The sequence below is a fragment of the Calypte anna genome, chromosome 1 (assembly GCF_003957555.1).
Source record: "Calypte anna isolate BGI_N300 chromosome 1, bCalAnn1_v1.p, whole genome shotgun sequence".
NCBI classification, from domain to species: Eukaryota; Metazoa; Chordata; class Aves; order Apodiformes; family Trochilidae; genus Calypte; species Calypte anna.
The window spans coordinates 145,564,251-145,584,762 of record NC_044244.1 but is presented as its reverse complement, the minus strand read 5'-3'; the positions used below and the strand labels follow the sequence as shown (position 1 = coordinate 145,584,762).

The following is a 20,512-nucleotide window of genomic DNA, read 5'->3' as shown; positions in this document are numbered from 1 at the left end:
TAAACACTACTAGCTTAAATGTGTATATGGTAAAATGCTTAATGAGAAAAGTGTCGTTTTCTATAAATTGATTATTTAGACACAAGGACATAGGGACATTTTTACATATTCATTTTTTTCTGAAAATAAATAAAATCCTTAAAAAATTAAAGATCATAGAATCATAGAATCATAGAATCAGAGAATGTTTTGGGTTGGAAGGGACCTTAAAGATCATCTAGTTCCAGCCGCCCTGGATGGGTAGGGACAGCTTCCACTAGACCAGGCAGCTCAAAGCTCCATCCAACCTGGCCTTGAACACTTCCAGGGAGGGGGCAGTCACAACTTCCATTAGCAATCTTTTCTAGTGTCCCACCACCCTCACAGTAAAACATTTTTTCCTAATGTCTAATATAATCTACCCTGTTCCAGCTTAAAACCATTACTCCTTGTCATATCATTACATGCCCTTGCAAACAGACCCCCCCCACGTTTCCTGTAGTCCCCTCCAGGTACTGGTAAGCCGATACAAGGTCTTTCCAGAGCCTTCTCTTCTCAAGGCAGAACAATCCCAACTTTCTCAGAATATCTTCATAGGAGAGGTGCTTCAGCCCTCTGATCATCTCTGTGGCCCTCTTCTAGACTCGTTCCAACACCTCCATGACCTTCCTATGCTGGGGGCCCCAGAGCTGGACACAGCACTCCAGGTAGGGTCCCATGAGAGCAGTGAGGGGAGAATCATCTCGCTTGACCTCCTGGCCACACTTCTTTTGATGCATCCCAGGATGCAGTTGGCTTTCTGGGATGCAATTTCACATTGCTGACTCAGGTTGAACTTTGGTCTCCTGATTAATTTTCAGAAAACCAGAAATACAATGCATCATTTACTTATATTAATTTCATCTGATGAGAAGAGACCTGGGACAAAAATCACCTTTGAAAATCAAGACTAATTAGAAAGAAAATGCTGTATTCAGAAGCCATCCTCGTTCCAGTTTTAATGACTTTTCTGGATGATATAGCTAGACAGACTTTGACAATATCCTGTGAATGACATAAATAGATAAGCCTGAAACATTTGTCTGTATTTAGTTCACAGGCAGTATATGGAAACAGAATCTGAAAGACACAGTTTCACTAAAATACTCAGTGAGAGGAAAGTAAGATAAAATTGGAATGATTTTTGTTGATACTTATGTACAAAGTTCTGCAAGAATGACTTCAGAAAAAATATGTAGTATTAATTAGTATTTTAGATTAAATAATCTTATCTACCTTCAGTTAATGTGCAATTAAACCTCATTAGTTTCTGCTACACTGAAAAGTAATGTGATAAAATAATTCTCCAAATTAAAGAATAACCAGGAACACAACAGAATGCATTGTACTTCTTGTGCCAATATTCTTCTTTGCAAAATAGAATGCCCAAAATAAAGTTCAGAGGAGGTTTATTAACTTGGGACAGAAGTTTATTACAATAAAAAAATTCTGGAAATGACAAGTCGTGAATAAATTTCTACCCAGGGTTCTTTTCTAAGAAAGAAAAAGCACAGATAAAGTTTATGAGTATGTCTTCATGCCTGATGATGATTTCTGAGAGATACCTTGGGAGACTGTCTTCTGTACTAAAAGCTATGCCTTAGACTATTTTGGTTTTCACAATTGTGAGCACATTCTGCAAGCAAAAGTCCTTACAGAACACTCTCAAAATACAGGTGGTTCTTCTTGCAAGGAACAGAACAGCTCATGAAATAAGTTGAGCACAGATCAGAAAAAGACACACCAGAACAAATTGCCAGATTAAATAAAAAACATCTTATCAAGAATACATGGCATGTCTCAGCAGCTGGTAACTGCAGTATCTCTGATGTTAACCAAAGAAGTGTTAGAAGTTGTGGGCAATCCTGCATGTTGAATTTGTGTGTGAAATTGAGAACAGATAAAATCCTAAACTTTTCCTGAGGTGACAAGAGATAAAGATTTCTACATAAACCAAAGGGTGTTGATCTGCGAAGAAGTAGTGAGGCCCTTCCAGGATGAGGCTCAGAAGAGAGCTGATGCTTGTGTTCCATTCCACCTAACTTTAATGGGTATCAGAAGGATCATATCTGAGAATGAAGGCAAGCAGCCCCCAAAAAGTGGGTGCAAAACTCAGCCATCCACTTGTAAGTCAACACAGGTCATCATGAACATCCCACCTTGGTGCTCTGACTCTGCAAAGAATGCAGAATCCAGCATGAGCTCTGCTGCTTAATATTCATAGTCCTCCATGGTAATGGCTCTGGCTGCCTCTGAGGTAAGCTCTCAACTTCTGACTATGATCTCCTGTCATACAGGTATACTCTGCTATAACTAAGAAATCAGTGGGATAGGATATAGTGTGTTGAGTTTTCACAGAAGCTAGATCTGAATGATGGAACCTTTCTCTCACAGGAAAAAGGAATGGCTACTAACTTCATTGCTTGCAGAGCAAAAAACCAAAACTCATATGTGGGAAATAAAAAAGAGGGAACTAGGATGATAAAGGGGAGAGAAAAGAGAAAATATGTTTGCTACTATCCAATTCCTCTTACAAATTCAGAAATAAGAGGGCTGGCTTGCTTATATTCCTTCAATTAAACGGGAGATGCTCGAAGTCTGAACTATAAAAGACATGGATATATTAAGTGCTCTTATGTCTTCTTTTGTAATTCACTCTTGCTGTGCTACTGCTGCATATATGCACCTGGATATCTGAACATATGGAGCCATAGGTATTTTCAAAGTTCATCCCAAGAGCCTGTTTTGAACTTCAGTTTAACAGCTGTGTGCTGTGTTGTGTGGCCAGAGATAAGTCACCTGTTCACAACAATTTTCTGCAAGGCTTGCTAAAAGTTCTATGTCTTTTATGAAAGAACTCTAAGGTGTTTCTGTGCCCCTCTGATTCTAGTCTTGAAATTAGGAAGCTGGTGCCCAACATCCCACTTGATTGTATTTTGCTGGACACAGTTTGTAATCTTACAGCTTATTTGGTTCTATGCCCCCTGAAACTTGCTGTGACTGTCCCTCAAGTTTCTGTGGCAGACACCAGAGTGAGATGTCCTCATCTTCTGCCAACTTACTTTCTTCTCATCCACCCACTCACACAAAAATTATGTTTCATATTTTATACAGTTCTTCTGTCAATCAATTTACTGAAATACTGGTTATCTACAGAAATTCCCAGCATACTGTGAAAAGTTTTCATGCAAATGTGGAAGTACAAAAATCACTTCCCTCTCTGACTTTAAGTGCCTCTTCACACAGATCTACAATGTTTCTTTCATACTTCAACTCCTTCTTTTCATTGATTAACCCTTTCTAAGATATTTTAGCCATTAATGGCACTGCATCCTTATACTTGCACTTTTTCTAAGCAGTCCTCCTTCTTCACCAGGAAGTATCTTCATGGCACTTTGTACTTCAACAGGGGTATCCTCAACAAACTTGACAGTCCTGCTTTCTATAATTATATGCAGAGCCCTTCAACTCATGCCCTGCAGACCACATCTGGATAGAACAGCTTAGAATGCAGTGGAGGAGGAGATCTGTGGCAAGATCAGTGGGTTTTAGAGAATTTCTTCACCAGCACCTCAAGCAGAGAGCAAGGAATGACGAACCTGCAGTTCCTGTCGTGTTAAATTCAGAGAACCCCAAGGTATTCCAGTCTTGCACACAAAACTACAAATAATCATAAAAAACTCCAGCAAAGCATCATGATAAGTTGCCTATCAAGCATCCATAACTCAGATAGCCCAGGTGCTATGGGCATTGAATGTAAAAGAATGAACATGGCACTGTCTGTCTCCACACAACCACTCAGACTCCACACATTGAGAGTGAACTCTTAGGAGATGTATAAAGGGTAAAGGTATTTAGGTATCTAAAAGGGATTTTTCTTATAAGTTAGTGTTTGGTCAGTTTATTACTTCATTAATAGTTTAGAAATTTGAAAGAACTGGAAAAAATTCCAGAGCTCAAAGACTTGGCTAGGAAAAAGGAGAACAACAAAGAAATCTGGTTTCCAAGGCTGTTATCTAGACTTGGCATAGATAAAAATAAATTCAAATTAATGGATGTCATAGTATATGGTAATACATATGAATACATTTTTTTTCAATTATTTGAGAAGACAAAATACCATAAAATGAGAAAGAATGCAATGAAAAATGATTCCCCTTTTATCTTAAAACTTTCTTTCAATGAAGTGGTTAATTACAAGACTACAAAGACTTATTATACTCATTAGATAAGGAAAAAAATTATTTGCTTCATTGATCATCACAAATTATTGTTCAGACTGATTTTGAACACAAACCACTCTCTATATATAGTGGCAGATTTTTAGAGAAAGAAAAAATAATGTTGCTGAAGTTAAAATAAGTTAATGTATGTATTAAGTTCTTCCAATCACTCCAGCAGGTGTGTAATGCAGAAATACTGACATAATTCCAGGAGAAAGTGGAGGAACTAGCCACAATTCAAGCATCACAAAAGAAGTACGAAATCACATCTTGCTTTTTGATTCCATCCTATTTTTTTTCATCAACTACCAAAGAATGCCAAAAAAAAAAAAAAAAAAAAAAAAAAAAAGCTAAAAGTTTCTGAAGCCATCACACTACTACCAAGAAGAGCAGTACTCTACTAAGCTCTGGGATCATTAAAATCTTTGGTCAGGTTTCTCTTTTTACAAAGAAAATCTACATGCAAGGTTTGAATTTAAGTGCAACCAGTCATTCCAAGCTTGCTTTAAGGACAAGACATTTTAAAGAAGATTTATTCATACAAAAGTGAGGTTGCCATGACAACAGTAACTATAGAAAGCCAGAGTAATTACTTTCACAAAATCCTTCCTAGCCCTTTCTCTTTCTTAATAGGAATGTGTAAAAACCTTGTTTTCAGCTACATTTGTCAGAAATATTACCCATCACTGATTCTACACTTTAGGTGTGGGGATTCAAAAGCATGTGCTTAAAGCAGGTTGAATAGTGCAAAACTGAGCTGCAAACACTTATTTCAATTGAAAAATGAAAGTCAGATCGTGCATATCTGCTCTTGGAGGGCCGTGAAAATTTGAAAAGAATGCAGCATTCTCTTTTCATATAGCAAGATCTCATTGAATAATTCGCAGACGACACTAAGCTGGGGGGGAGTGTTGATCAACTAGAAGGCAGGAGGGCTCTGCAGAGGGACCTGGACAGACTGGAGAGTTGGGCTGATTCCAACGGGATGAGGTTTAACACGGCCAAGTGCCGGGTCCTGCACTTTGGCCACAACAACCTCATGCAGCGCTACAGGCTGGGGACAGAGTGGCTGGAGAGCAGCCAGGCAGAAAAGGACCTGGGAGTCTGGATCGACAAGAAGCTGAACATGAGCCAGCAGTGTGCCCAGGTGGCCAAGAAAGCCAATGGCATCCTGGCCTGTATCCGGAACAGCATTGCCAGCAGGTCCAAGGAAGTGATTCTGCCCCTGTACTCAGCCCTCGTGAGGCCACACCTTGAGTACTGTGTCCAGTTCTGGGCCCCCCAGTTCAGGAAGGATATCGAGGTTCTGGAGCAGGTCCAAAGAAGGGCAACCAGGCTGGTGAAGGGACTCGAGCATAGACCCTACGAGGAGAGGCTGAGAGAACTGGGGTTGTTCAGCCTAAAGAAGAGGCGGCTCAGGGGAGACCTCATCGCTCTCTACAACTACCTGAAAGGAGGGTGTAGCCAGGTGGGGGTTGGGCTCTTTTACCAAACAACTTTCAACAAGACAAGAGGGCATGGACTTAAGTTGTGCCAGGGGAAGTTTAGGCTAGATATTAGAAAGAATTTCTTTACGGAAAGAGTGATCCGTCATTGGAATGGGCTGCCCAGGGAAGTGGTGGATTCTCCGTCCCTGGAGATATTTAAAAAAAGACTGGATGTGGTACTCAGTGCCATGGTCTAGCAACCGCAACGGTGGTTCAAGGGTTGGACTCGATGATCTCTGAGGTCCCTTCCAACCCAGCCAATTCTATGATTCTATGATTCTATGATTCTATGTACCATGTATTCTTCTATCTTCAAACACAGTAAGGATTCCCTTTTGTGAACAGCAGACAGAAGGAATTAATATTGCAACTTAATATATTAACATAAACAGATCTACTGAGTCACTGCACAGCTCTGCATTGCATATTATGGCCTTAGCTATGTGGCTGGGAGAAGTTTCAGACCTCTATTCATCTCTTCATCACATGGGAAAAATGTACTCTGGTTTCTCTGACACAGTGTTTGAGGTCCATCATTAGTGGTACCTGGCATAGTGCTGCTGACCCCTAGGCTTGTCATTTAATAACTTATCCAATTTTTCTGCTGTGCTTGTTAGAGTAGATGATGTCCATTTAGGGTCGATTCCTTCCTATGATCTTCCTGTCTGATAAATAAGATTTTACCACAGACCTCCCTCTCAGGCCATGCTGTTCAGCTTTAGCTTACAGATGCTATAGAATACAACAACCACAGGAATGGGTTCTTGTACTAAAATAGGGATGTAAATCAGCAGTAGTTTGCAAATTATCTCTTTTAATCCATTATTAGAAGAGTATGCTTTCCCCCAGCTTTTATTCCTTTTATAGCTCTGTGAATACTGTCCTAAGTCTCACTTGCAAACAGCATACTAGAAAAACCAGTTATACCATGAAAGTACAATAAGGACACTTACTTTTCCTTGTCTGTGATTCTGTAACTTAAAATGTATTTACAAACGCTTGATGTTAACATTCAAACAGGATTACAGCACCCTGTTATGAATGCAGAATGAACTTCTCTTTTGTTTGTTAAAAACTCACCAATAAGTTAATATTACTTTTGATCAAGATGCAGCACCAGTGTTGATGCCACCAGAAATCTGACAAGCCACTGTCTTCCATGATACACATGAAGATTTACTTCTGCTCCTGTGGATTTGCAAGGTGCCAGAAGTCCTACACATTTACTTACACTGCATCACCACCATCATTCCAAGCACTCCTGATATTTTTTCAAAACTAACCATTCATGCCTATCAGCCTTGGAGGCCAGCAACATTTAACATAATGGATCTTACTACATATGTTCAGCATTTGTTTTCTAGTGATTTCCAGGCCTACAGAGAGGTTAATGTCCTCTAAGTAATTTGAATAAATCTTAAATTTTTATTCATCTCTAGTGGTTACACAGAGAATGTGCTTCAGTGAAGTGTATCTTCAAAGTTGCAACAGTAATAAGAGATTCAAAAGTCCAATGTGATATTCATAATTATAATTTTCCGCTAGCTTCTTAGCAATTAACAGCAAGCCTACTTTAAAACATAGCTTCATAAGAAGGATGCATTGAACAAAATTATGTATCAAATCCTGAATTTTGAAGTCAGAGGCAATAAGAAAAGTTAAAACAAATGAGGATCTGCTGTGATGTCTCTTTTAAGCTAAATTAGCTATAGTCTTTCATCCTGTTCAATCATACCAGCCTGTGTTACTTTTATGACAAACCAAGCAATCTGAGGTCTTTCCTTGTGATACTAAAGAGAACACATATTCTGCCCTGTACTCTTGATTTACCTTTTGATCAATATATTTGTTTTCTTCAATTGCTGATCTTTTAGAGTGGTCACATGAGGAAGAAGATGCTGAAGGAAGTCTTCGCAGTAAACAGCTGGTATCTTGTTGCTGGCGATCAATAAACTGCTTCATAAAACTTTCCCTTGTGAATAAACAGAAGATATTGATGGATTTAAAAGGGAGGAAGAGTTAATATATGTTCTCTTTATGTCTTGTCACAATCCATTAGTGATAAGATGGGCAAGCCAAGAAAGAGTTGTTCTGGGTTGTAAAAGTATAAATGGACAGAGTGCTGAAACAACTGATAAAATTTAATTTATTAAAGAAATCCATATCTGAATTGAGAGGTGAGTAGCTTGCGTGTAGCTTTTATTCCATATAATAATAATAATAATTCTTTTATATATTTATTTACCAATTAAAAGTGCTAAATATTTGAAGTGCCTTTTGCAGTTTTCAGCTCTTTTGAGCTCATTAAACAGGGAGTTTTTACGCCAGTGTAAATCAAACACTGATGTAATCCAAAGAAAACATACTCTCTGCAAGAAATTCTTTTTCAAGATTTCAAACAACATCTGTTCATATAGCTGCTTTGAATGCCAGCATTAAGGCTTTTCAGCAGTTCTGTGCCTCACATATGCCATGGTTAAAATGTACAAGTGTTTCTGTTTACAACAAATGCACCTCTATCTTGCTTTAAGTTTAGCACAGTTGCGCTATTTCAGTGTAAATTGACTGTCAAAACAAATTTTCGTGTGGGCAGATAGTTCTACACAGTACAATAGCTTCAGATTTAAAGATAAATTTTGCTAGTGATAGTTCAAAGTCTGTTTCAGTAGTCAGCTTGCTCACGTTTATCTTGAGTATGCTGGGAAAACCACAGCCAAGGAGAAACACCAAAAAAGACAGAAACAAGGGGAAGATTGCCCTCAATATATAACCAAACAGTATTTTGATACTAATGGCAAAATATCTATGACATATTCCTTGAGGTTTGGAAGGTTATTCTTCCTGACCACTCTGACCAGTACGACTTCTTTCCTCCAGCTAAGAGGATCCAAACACATCAAACCAGTTGCATTAGTTTCCTTGTGAGTTCAATGAAACCAAAGTTAACCTCAGGAGGCTCACAGTAAGGGCAGCCATCTCTCACACCACCCTCTCTCCTCTCATGGGCTTAGTGGGTACACTGGAATGGGCATGGCCAGAGGACCTGTTTGGCCAGGCTGTGCAGTTTCAGCCATCTTAACAGCTTCCATTTCCCAGAGCTGTCCCTGGATTTCTGTAAGCTTTTTTTGGGACCATGCTGAGAATCCCTGTACCATAACTGATGGTGTAGGAGACAAACAAGGCTCTGACCCTTGGTTAAGGTAAGCTTTGCAAGAAAGCAGCAACAACGCAAATCCAAAGAGAGGAAAAGGTCATCACAGAGTAACTGGTATTGGAAGGCCTGTGTTATCCTCTCTAATGATTTTCTGCCAGTTGACCTTATTTTAAAAGAGCTACATGAGAATTGATTAGATGCTAGCTGTCTGTGTCAGCCAAGCCTCCAAAATCTAAATGGGAGTGGAGAAACAACAAACTTCTCAATCATATTGTAATTGTGTTGGCTTCAGTCATTCTAGTTGCTTTCATGAATGCATTATACAGAGTGCTAGGATTTTTTTTTTTCAAAGGTAAAAATGAAGTAAAACCAAAATATCATATCCTTTCAACACCAATGTTATTCTGTTTCATTTCTGATTTTCTGAACTATCTGACTAATCCACAAGCAAAGCAGTTAAATATTTTGGGTATTACATTACACCAGACAAGCTTATAGCATTTCGATACCTTATTTTTGGAACTGTGAAATCTGAAGGAAGCTTGGAGATTTTCACCATTTGTGGCCTGTTAGGGAACTTTTCAAAGATGCGTAGACGCAATGGAAGCTTCTCTTTTGTATCTGCATTTGCTTCACTTTGCTTTAGCTGAAAACAAGGAAATGAAAAAAATGATAGAAAGTCAAATTTTGCTCAGTAATTTCCCAGCCTTGTTTTTCAGCAAATAATGGCAATCATTTGAAGAACCAGAAGATGGCAGCAAAGAACTACAGAGGATAAATTTGATACTCAGGAGTTTATTAGTCTGCTTGTGCTAGAAACTGTCAAATACCTAACAATGCAATGCCTTTAATTGAAAGTCATAAAATGGAAGGCTTGCTAATAATTTTAATTTTAAAATACGAAGCACATTAGTTCCCTGTTCAACATGCCTATTTATATGTTTTCTTCACAGATCCCTAATGCTTTACCAAGCAAATAAACACCCTTGATCTTTTCTTACTAGACACATCCTCCTGTATGTGCTGACAGCTCTTCAGTATTCAAATAGAACATGGCATTTTTAAAGGCAGCAGTTATAAAGGAATCCAGCTCTCAGTATATGAAAATAACAGGAAAATTACATTTAGATGAGTATTATAAGTAATAACAAAGGACTCAAAAGAATCCATTTACATCAGATATTCTGATACTAAGATGCAGCATATCACATAACAAATGTTGCATTTATAAATAGCCAAAAAGTTATTCCATGAAATATCACATATCTAAGTAAATATACAGCTATCTATGTGGAGAGATGCTGGCTACATCTAATCATATAAAGTAAAAAAGATATGACTCCTGAATTCTGATTACCTTACATAGCAATTCAGTTGTGTCACTGCAACAAAACAATAAGTCAAAATGAATCAGAGGTTTATTTTTACATTGTTTTAAACAGTTACGTGTTTTGCACACTATTTCAATAAGCATGCACATAACAGATTATTTTAATTCCCATTCTCCCACCTGCTTGTGAACACAGGATTAGAATCTTACATTTTAAAACATTTTCACCATCAGCACTTGCAGGGAATACTGCTGTTAGGCATTAGCTACAGATTTTTACCCGGGGCAATTGCCCAGGAAGCCAAAAGGAGTTTGAACTTTCATTTTCACTGCCTAGTCAAATGGATGCTTCCACAGCATGCTATAGAAGAACCACTGCTCTGCTGCACTGTCATGCTATCAGCAACATCACCACCTCCTGCCACAGGACAGCTTAAACTGAAAATCAATTCATATTCGGTTGGATAGAAGTTGTCATGGGGACTGAAAACTGTTTGAAGAGCTACAAACAAAGACTAATGATTAATTGTAGAGCACTGAGTCAGAACAGAAGGCAAATATTGTATGAATCTATATTGTGTCCAGTTCTATTTAATTGCTTTGTTAATGTTCCTTAGAAAGAAGAAAGTATGGCCTTAATGAAATTCACTTGATATTAAAATATGAAGAGTTGCAAATACCATGTTGGACAAGGAAAAGGACAGATTTAGAAATAAGGGCAGGAACTAACAGACAAAAAAAAAAAAAAAAAAATCTAGAGCACGAATAAGAGCAGAAACTAAACAAGAACTTGCACTTCAGTACAGCATCAAAAGGCCAGTTTGGGCACCAATTGTATTACCAACCAAAGGCTATGCTCACAACCAATCTCTTTTGGCATATAGTTTTAGAAAATGCTACAGAAGTTCACAGCTCCTCTCTGTGCTGCTTAGGAGAGACAATACCTGACTATGCATTCACTTCTAAATACCATTTTGCAAGTCTTACGCTGACAAGCCAAAATAGTGCAGAAGTGAGCTACGAAAACCAGGGGAAAATTACAGAAAATGAGTGGGGCAAGGGAGAAAGAACAGAGAGAAACCTTAAAGGGGCCAAATATTTACACTACATCTACCCTTACTGACAATAAAGTAAGAGGAGGGGAAACGATATAAGAAATATTTGAAAACAAATTATTTCAGAATATAATAGAATACCACAAATGTAGGGATGAGTGGATAAAATTAAGAAAGGCTGAGAATAGCTTATTATCCTTACAGTGAAATCTCCGAGTGTTCAGGGAGGCCTCTGGAGGGATGTGCCTCATAATTTCAAATTCAAATTAGACAGAACCCCTGAAATGCCAGAGCATGACAGAAAGAAATGCCTCACTGACTAAAAATTAATTGTATAGTCTAAAAGGGCTTTTCTGCAACACTGAACTGTTGAAAAAAAAGCTTTGGGAAGGGTTAAATTTTAGAGAAAAAAAGCTCAAATATTTCCAGTTTCTCCTAGTATTCTTTTTAATAAGAAATCCTTGTATAAATATGCAGATTTTGGCATGGACAACCAATGTCTCTTACAGTTATGTACTTCTGTTTGCAGAAGTCAGTGTATACAGAGCAGAAAGTGTATGATAGACTGCAATGCTGTCTGGGGCCTCAGTGCAGAACAGATCAAAGAGAGTTTGGAAGCATGAAACTGTACAGTTCATAAGTTAAGCAAGGGGGCAGAGATCTGCCCTGTCTAACCAGGAGAATGATTCAAGATAAGCTTCAAAATAACCTCAAGTAAAAGCAGTTCTATAGAATATCTCCAATTACTCATGCTGAGATAATATTACATATTAGGGAGTATGGGGCATTTATCTTCACTGAGTTCTCTATGCACTTAGGGTGTAATTGTTGCTCCACATGACATACAAACTATTTTGTATTGCTGCTTAAAGCCTTTACATTTCAACTTTTTTTAATGTCTGACAAACACATATTTTAAAGGCACAGGATTATGTTGAAATGTTGCAGTGATGATGCAGAGTATTTCATGTAACAGCTATACCCAAAATAAAATCTGAGGCTAGCTTCTCTATGAGTATTATTTTTTATTTATTATTATTACTATTGGCAAGGAAATGCACAGTGGTCTGAGTTGCTCTTCATGGCCCTTGAGCCTCCATCCCCAAAGAGCCTACAGGGAACAGTTCACCAAAAATTTGTCAGCCTGGCCTGACTAAATTCCCCTGTAGCTGCTAGAATGTTAAAAATGTTTATGTTTTCACTATTTCCATGGTACTTCAGCTTACACAGGGGCAGATTTAATGGCACAACATCTGAATGAAAACTCCTCTGAACCTAGATCAGAAGAACTAATTTATATAGTACATAAATGGTGAAGATTGCCAGAGAGAAAATAATTTTGGGATTGCAATGGTAGCTCGAATAACATGTTCAGATATAGGTCCCTGAAATCCAAGCCTCCCTAATCTGTTCACATAATTGTTTTGGATCAATACAAAAGAGAAAGACAGAGTTATTGGTGAAAGCATATTTGTGGGTATTCTCTCCCAAAAAAACATTATGGAGCCATGGCTCCATTTGGTTCAGAGCAGTTTGAAACAGATCCCTCATTCATCAGCACTTGCTCTTCACTGGTTTGTATTTGAGCTGTGCTGGTAAGCAAAACAGATCCTTTCTGGAGGAAAAAACCCTGCAAGTTCCACCTTGGTTACAAACAAACATTCCAGGCACTGAGACTGACTTAAGGATCACAACCAATGATATAGGGGAGCTTCAAACCCCATGTATGATGGGGCAACTCCATCAACAAGTTTGTGAGACAAAATTCCTTCTGATGCAAAACTTTCTGAACTGCATGGACCATAAATGTGCTGGCAGCAGCCACTGCTTCATTGTAGTGGTTCTCTCCCACAGTGCAGCCCAGGTGTTCTGTAGCATGATCTCATCCATACCACTTAATTCAGTTTCAGCTGTAAATTTATTTGTGACTTCAACGCTTCATTACATGAAGGTGACTGCTAAAACCAGCCTTAGGATTAATAAGATCTGGCTCCTCAGAACTGAGGAAAACCTGTTCAGTGGTTGTCCTAGGACAACAACAAGACAAGAAGGCATGGTCTTAAGTTGTGCCGGGGGAAGTTTAGGTTGGATATTAGAAAGAATTTCTTTACGGAGAGGGTGATCAGGCATTGGAATGGGCTGCCCAGGGAAGTAGTGGATTCTCCATCCCTGGAGATATTTAAAAAGAGACTGGATGTGGCACTCAGTGCCATAGTCTAGCAACCGCAACGGTGGTTCAAGGGTTGGACTCAGTGATCTCTGAGGTCCCTTCCAACCCAGCCAATTCTATGATTCTATGATAAATACGCTCAGTAGCATGAATGGTGGTGAAACTGTAAGACTGGGATAGAAGCAGGGACAACAAAAGACAGCAGAAAAAGAGGCCCAGTTAGCTCTCTAATGCAGACACACCCTGGCTGTGGTCAGACCATTCTGGTGGGATGGTCAAAAAAGCAATCACTGCCCCTCTGGAGACAGCAGCCTTCCAGGAGGAAGGTGGCATCTGCCATGTAACTACATGGGTCCCACCAGGAGAAAAGAGCTACACCTTGAGACTACTTACATACTATCCCATCTCTGCCAGCTACTAAAGCTTCCTCATCATGTTTCAGAAGTGAAAGTACTGACATTTAAAAGTGTAGAAAAAAATGCTACATAACAGTACTTGAGCCACGCAGTATACACAGTGTTACACAGAACTTGAAGAGGAGAGTAAGACAATAAATAGTTGTGGGGTTTTGGGGTTTTTTTTTTCATTTGTTTTTTTACATTTTTAGACATTATAGTACTACATTCACCCAGACACTAATCTTCCCAAGTCTGGTCAGGGTGAAAGTGATGAGATCTTTTAAAGCATGTGCTGCAACTTCTCTGATAGCATTGACTGGAGTTACTGACAAAGCATTAGAGCACTGTGTTGAGACAAGGAACAGCATCTGAATAGAAGAGCTGCACTCCCACAGTCTCTCCCTATGTTCACGAGGAAAGTTGGGCCACAGTACACTTCAGATCTTTAGGTGAACACAGGGCAGTGTCACCCCTGCCCTTCAGCCTACAAACCCTTCTGCAGAAGCAGGGGGTGAGAAGTGTCTGCACAGCCAGAGGTGGGAGCTGATAGTCTGCTCTGGGGTCTGATAATACAGACAAGATCACTTGAAGAGTTTGAAGGGCTAACTAAGGTATCTCTTAGTATCACCAATTTGTATTTAGAGACAGAAAAAGCCATGAAAGTAATGTTCTTGGCAAAGCAAACCTAAAGCTGAAATTTGAGGTTGTAGCCAGGGGGGGGGGGTTGGTCTCTTTTCCCAGGCAACTCTCAGCAAGACAAGAGGACATGGTCTTAAGTTGTTCCAGGGGAGGTTTAGGTTGGATATTAGAAAGAATTTCTTTACAGAGAGGGTGATCAAGCATTGGAATGGGCTGCCCAGGGAAGTAGTGGATTCTCCATCCCTGGAGATATTTAAAAAGAGACTGGATGTGGCACTCAGTGCCATGGTCTGGTAACTGCAGCAGTAGTGGATCAAGGGTTGGACTTGATGAACTCTGAGGTCCCTTCCAACCCAGCCAATTCTATGATTCTATGATTCTAAGTCACTGACACTTGGTGAGACCATGCCAGAAGCGAAAAAGTTAACCACAGCCAGAGGGTTGAGACCTGCCATTCCTGACTTTATGGATTGTTGTCTATTCATCTAATTCTGATCATAGAAGAAGAGCCAGTAATGTGCAAAATGTAAAGTGTGAAAGACATGGTTTTTCATATGGCCTGTGAGGCAAGTATATGTGAAACTCACTTAAACACTCTGTAAATATTTTATTGGAATTAAATGGCTAGGAAAAATGTTCTGCAATGCTTCAACTCTTTTCTTCTGGTTGACAGTTTTCATAACAGCCTGAGATCAATCATGTTCAAAATTAAAAGCTTTGCTACTGATGTACACACAGTTTATTTAGGAACTGGCCAGCTGCCCAGAATAATTTCTTGGTGACTGAAAAGTTCAAACAATTTAAGAAAGTTCAGGGACTCTCACTACAGGATAGCTTTAAATTAATATTGACTGGTACATTATTGTACCCTGCTATATATATCAACACTTTTCACTCCAAATATTCTTTAGGGGCTGTACTTGAAGAATAAAGTAACTATATAATACACTCTTAGTAGGACATACTATGTGCTCCATATGGGATACCAGCACCCATTCAACAGTCTTTCAGATTTTTTTCTTTACCCAAATTCTCAGGTTTATCATCACCTTTGGCTTGTCAAAAACAGCTCTGAATGAAATCCAAGTAATTAGCATTACGTGACATGTAAACTAAATTATTAAAAAGCAGAAAGGTGGATTAAATTAGTCACTTTTCTCCTCTCTGTTATTACTCTGAAATTGTGTAGATCTGTCAAATTTTTGAGCATGAATGAGCTACACTAAGAGAAGATATGCATATGGGTAACCTTTCACGGTCCCTACGCAGCTTTGCATTAATTTGTATCAACATTTCTGTACCTGCATTTCATTTAAAGTTCAACACAAATTGGCTGTTCAGTAACTATTATTTACACCTGCAACTCCACCAACAATGAAGAAAAATCCCAATTTTATTTAAGCAAACTACACCATGATAAAAAAACAAAAACCAGGAAGGCAAAAAACCTATCTGGAAACCAAGGTAAAAAAGGAATAAAAAATTAATTTTGGTACAAGTAACACTAGCAGTGTCAAAAGAAGTATTTATGACATGTAAATATTATTAGTATGTCTACAGTGCTATATAAAAGGTCAGCAAGAGCCTAGCCCCTTGCCCAAGATCAGATAGTAGCCATGGGCTTCAATCACAGTTTACAATATTTGGCTCTTGGTTCCTCTAGGCCCTGTGTGTGGCCCTGAGACATAACTACAACCATTCTTTTCTGCAGGTTTTCCAATTCTTTAAGGCTTCTGTAACAACATGAAAGCTTTTATGTGCAATTCCCCTGAGCAGCACTTTGCCATTTGGGTTGTGTATTGCCTACTTTAAGAGGAAGAAGAGCTTGTGAGTTTGGCTGGAGGTGGGACAGAATTACAGGACTGTGTGGCTTGGAGTTCAAATTGGTGAGGTTTTGTTCATGCTTTCTTTTAAAGCAGTCTCTCAATTAAAATATTCCCTGGAATACACTAAAGCATTGTCTGGGAGAAAGGAGCTATGGGAGTGACCCAGCATTGAGGGACCAGTTAAGCAGAGTGCACAGCAAAGAGTTGAAGTTTGAGCTTGCTCTCTTGTCCTCCTCTTGTCAGCTGCCTAGGTGGAGTATTTTTTCCCTTTGGGCTGACCTAAACAAATGGGGGCACTGAAAGCAATAAAAACATCTCCCATGTAGGATCTATAAAACAGAACTGAAATTGATTTTAACCACATTCTGTGCTGCCTTGGGGAATTTTCAGTGAAATGTACCAAAAAATATGATTGCAGTGGTGCTGGCATTCAGAGTGGAGACCGCACTTTTGATAATATATGGATAAAATAAACTGAAAAAGTTCCTGGCAGATGGAGGAATAAGATTGCATATATGTTTCTCATATGCAGAAGATTAGATTTTTTAATAAACAACTTTTCCGTGTCACAGGATTTATATGCTATGTGTAGTATGATTTGGTACTTTTTTATTATTTCCCAAATGTTCATTTAAGTATTATTTCCCAAATGTTCATTTAAGTAACTTTTTATTCACTTTTGCATGATGTCTTCAAAATTAATAAGATATTGAGTAAAGTTTTACAAATGAGGGTTTTTTTAACTTCCTTCCAGTAACTGTGGCTCCTATCAGTTCTTCAGGAACAACTGCTGCTGACAAGATATGACTGCAATTCAAATGATACAAAACTCCTGTAGCAAAATTTGGCTAAGATTTAGTCCATTTATCTAATGCAGGACAGGAAGCCAGAATGTCAGAGAGTTTCCCTTTGATTAAATGTGATAAATAAGATTAATTTTTCAGAGCTATGACTTCATGTGGTCTACAGACTCAGGCAGACATTGCTACACTGATTACACTTTAGGCATGTTTCCAAATCTTCTTCCCCTCTGCAGTACCAAAAATGATCCCCTTTTAAAAGACAAGAGATCTGAGATTCTACACTGTTAGTGTCTCTAGTTAAGGGCCCAGGAATGTGCTTACCAGACCATAATTAACCTTGACTTTAGATTGAGGTACACAGCTGAATGAATTAAGGTATGGTTGTTTTAGTCTCCTGCTGTAGCCAAAAAAGAAGAGGAAGCACTTGTAGAGGTCAATTCATACCTTATGCTGGCTATAACTTTCTGACATGCTTATAATTTTCCATTGACCAAGTAGGGAACTTGAATCCAATATGTTCTTTTGATCAGATATGGGATTCTCACTGTTAGGCAGGATGAATCTAGGCCATAGCATCTATATGATGATATTGATTTCAGTTATTTAGTTGTCCAAATGTGAAATACATAATACAATCATCTAGCCACTTCCTATATTTAACTGAAAAAGATGTCTCCAGATACTGACTAATTCCGTACTTACATGTAAGTAAGACAAGATGGAATCCTGCCCTAGGGTAACATCCCTAGGGTACATGCCCTAGGGATGTAGAGACAGTGTTAGGCTGCAGCTATACTGGTAATGTACTAGCAAATGGGCAAAAGAACTGGAATAAGACTGACCATTGTGTTGCACTGTTAGCAAGGCTGCTTGCACAGCTTTGGTCTTGGCCATCCAGCACTCTCCCTGATCATTCCTGGACAAAGATTGAGGCTTATGCCAGCTGGGAATATCCTCAGAAAGCACTATGAACATTTCCTATTTAAGTGGGAGGCAGTTTTCGAAATGGCAAATAACTCAGCTGTACATACAAGTCAGGCTGTGCTGGTCAGCCAGGTTTAGGGACAGAACAAGTAGGTCCTGGACAGCTTGCTTTGCTGATATAGATCAGCTAAAAGACCAGCTTAGAGAAGGTGCCCTACTTAGATAACATAAAATGGCTTATCTTACATAAGAGAAACCCCACCATTATTTTAAAACTGTTCAGGGGTAATTTCAGACGGATAGTTTAAAATAGATAATGGAAATGAAACATAAATCTAATGCTAACATGCATAACTATTCTTTTAATAGGTTTTTCATATATAAATGCATCTTTACCGTTTTCATATTCATTATTTTTCTTTTGGGATAAGAAGCAGAAATATTTTTGTTTCCATACAAAGGTTAGTGAGTCAGAAAAGAATATCCATTATAATAAAAAGTGCATTGCATGCTCCATTTCATCAGCAGAAACTCCTTGAGACTTCACTTAAACTAGGCATCACTGTTATGAGCTCTGTATTTGATGAACAATAGGCAACTAAAATATTTTCAAGCGAACAAAAGCAAAGAATGTATGAATTCTGCTCTTGTACAAGCCTAATCATTCAATATGGACTAGATACAATATGTTCATCTTCAAGACTCTGTGTAAAATTCATTACAATCTGAAAGTCTGCTTCTGTGCAGGAAGCAAAGGAAGTGCAATTGTAGGACAAATCAGGGACTCTTACTGTTTGCTTACCTATTCCAGACCCAGCACAAAGGAATACTCCTGGAAGTAGCTTTGTAATTGGCATTTACCTACACATAGCTGAAATACACATCTTCATCTGCCCTGCTGGGCTTGCAGAAATATAGAGCCAATCTGGGAAATTATAATTGCGGAGAGTCTTGTAAAGGTTTTCACCACAGGCAGCTCCCATTTACTTAAAAAAGAGCTGAAGACATGGAGAAAACCAGGCTGTGATTGACTGAGAAAGTCATGATCTTGGCTTCCTACCAAGACACAGACAGTGAGAGGTATATACAATGCTGGAAAGCAATGAGGTCACAGGAATTAAAGTCTCTATCTGCAGAGAATCTGTTTATCCCTGCTCACAGTTCCATAAAGCAATATTGAACACAGACCCTCTTAAAACTGAAGTATAGGAAGACTGGAATTTGATCCATTAATGAAAAACTTTTCTTCCGTCCAATTCCTATAGGCTGCTCTATGCATGGTTCAGGGTACTTCATGGGGTAAATCACCACTAAACTGGTATGGATGTAAGGCACACCCAACTTGACTTACTACTTACTATGATCTGGATGGTAGGAGACACACCTCTGCTATGTGAACCTAATTCTAGATTGCAAAGCAATCCCATGTGTTCCCTATGAATTTGTGAGCACTACTTGAAGTGGAAGCAGTCAGAGGTCATTGACAGTTCTCAGAGATCATGATGCAGGTGCTTGTGCCACAGGAAACATATTGTTTCTATGGCTCGTGGCAATGCAAACCGGTATTTCCTTTCTTTTAGGTGTGCCACCTGTGTGCTGCAGTGTCTGTGGACATGAATGAAGAAGAAGAACCTTACTTCTCTATTTTTTACGCTATTCACACTTCATAGCAAATCTGACACCCATTTCTCTTCCTTGAAAAGCCTGTGCTTTGAATATGATCTTTGACCAGAATTTTCACAGGTCCCTATTTTATACAATAAAACCCTTCTTCAAGAAAACGCTTTTTGACTTAAATGTTTTCTTGGCAAATAATACTGTATTCCATAGCTAGGGATTGGCAACTTCTGGATGAGAGATTTTGGTGTTAGTTTCACCACTGGGCATGAAATACATAGGCTAGAATCTAGGTTTCATTAATACTTTTTTTTTTAAAACAGTGATAGATGAGGTAAGAGGAGAAAAAAACCCAAAACCAAAAAACAAAGATGGGAGCTACAGCCTTCAGATTTTCAAAATTTTCCTAGTTATTAGAAAAGGAAAACATCTGACACTAGTGATTTTCCAGATGACTGTATTTTCCAGTCTTGAAAGGACAGCTTGTTTCCTAGATATGGACACATGCTCTGCAAAGCTCACTCCTTTTTAAATAGTGCTACTTCAAATACTCTGCATATGGCCTGGGAATGGAGGACCAACATGAATTCTGTGAACTTTCTGCTCTCCTTCCTCTATGGTGAGAAGAAAGACATTAATGCATTTTATGTAGTACTTAAAATTCATTTTGGAACCATTATTTTACTTTTCATTTTTAATAAAATCTGTTCAGACACTTATCTTTCCTGCCACTTGTTAAAAATCCATTTACATGGGATCAGATATAATGAAAAGGTAATTTTTCATTTTTATTCTATTTTGTAGTTCTTTCCCTTTTGGAATTACCTCAAGCACTGTCCTCAGAATAAAAATACACTGGAGGCAAGTA

At 38.6% G+C, this 20,512-nt stretch overlaps 1 protein-coding gene across 1 annotated transcript in view; it reads right to left on the bottom strand.

Annotated features, from left to right (window-relative positions):
* NALCN (sodium leak channel, non-selective) overlaps positions 1 to 20,512 on the bottom strand; it is a 231,941-nt gene that overhangs the window by 58,408 nt on the left and 153,021 nt on the right. Inside the window, exons 16-17 of the mRNA XM_030450947.1 lie at positions 9,392 to 9,528; positions 7,559 to 7,700 (exon numbers count right to left, since the gene is read on the bottom strand). Coding sequence (XP_030306807.1) covers positions 7,559 to 7,700; positions 9,392 to 9,528 — 279 coding nt within the window. The remainder of the gene's footprint in view (positions 1 to 7,558; positions 7,701 to 9,391; positions 9,529 to 20,512) is intronic.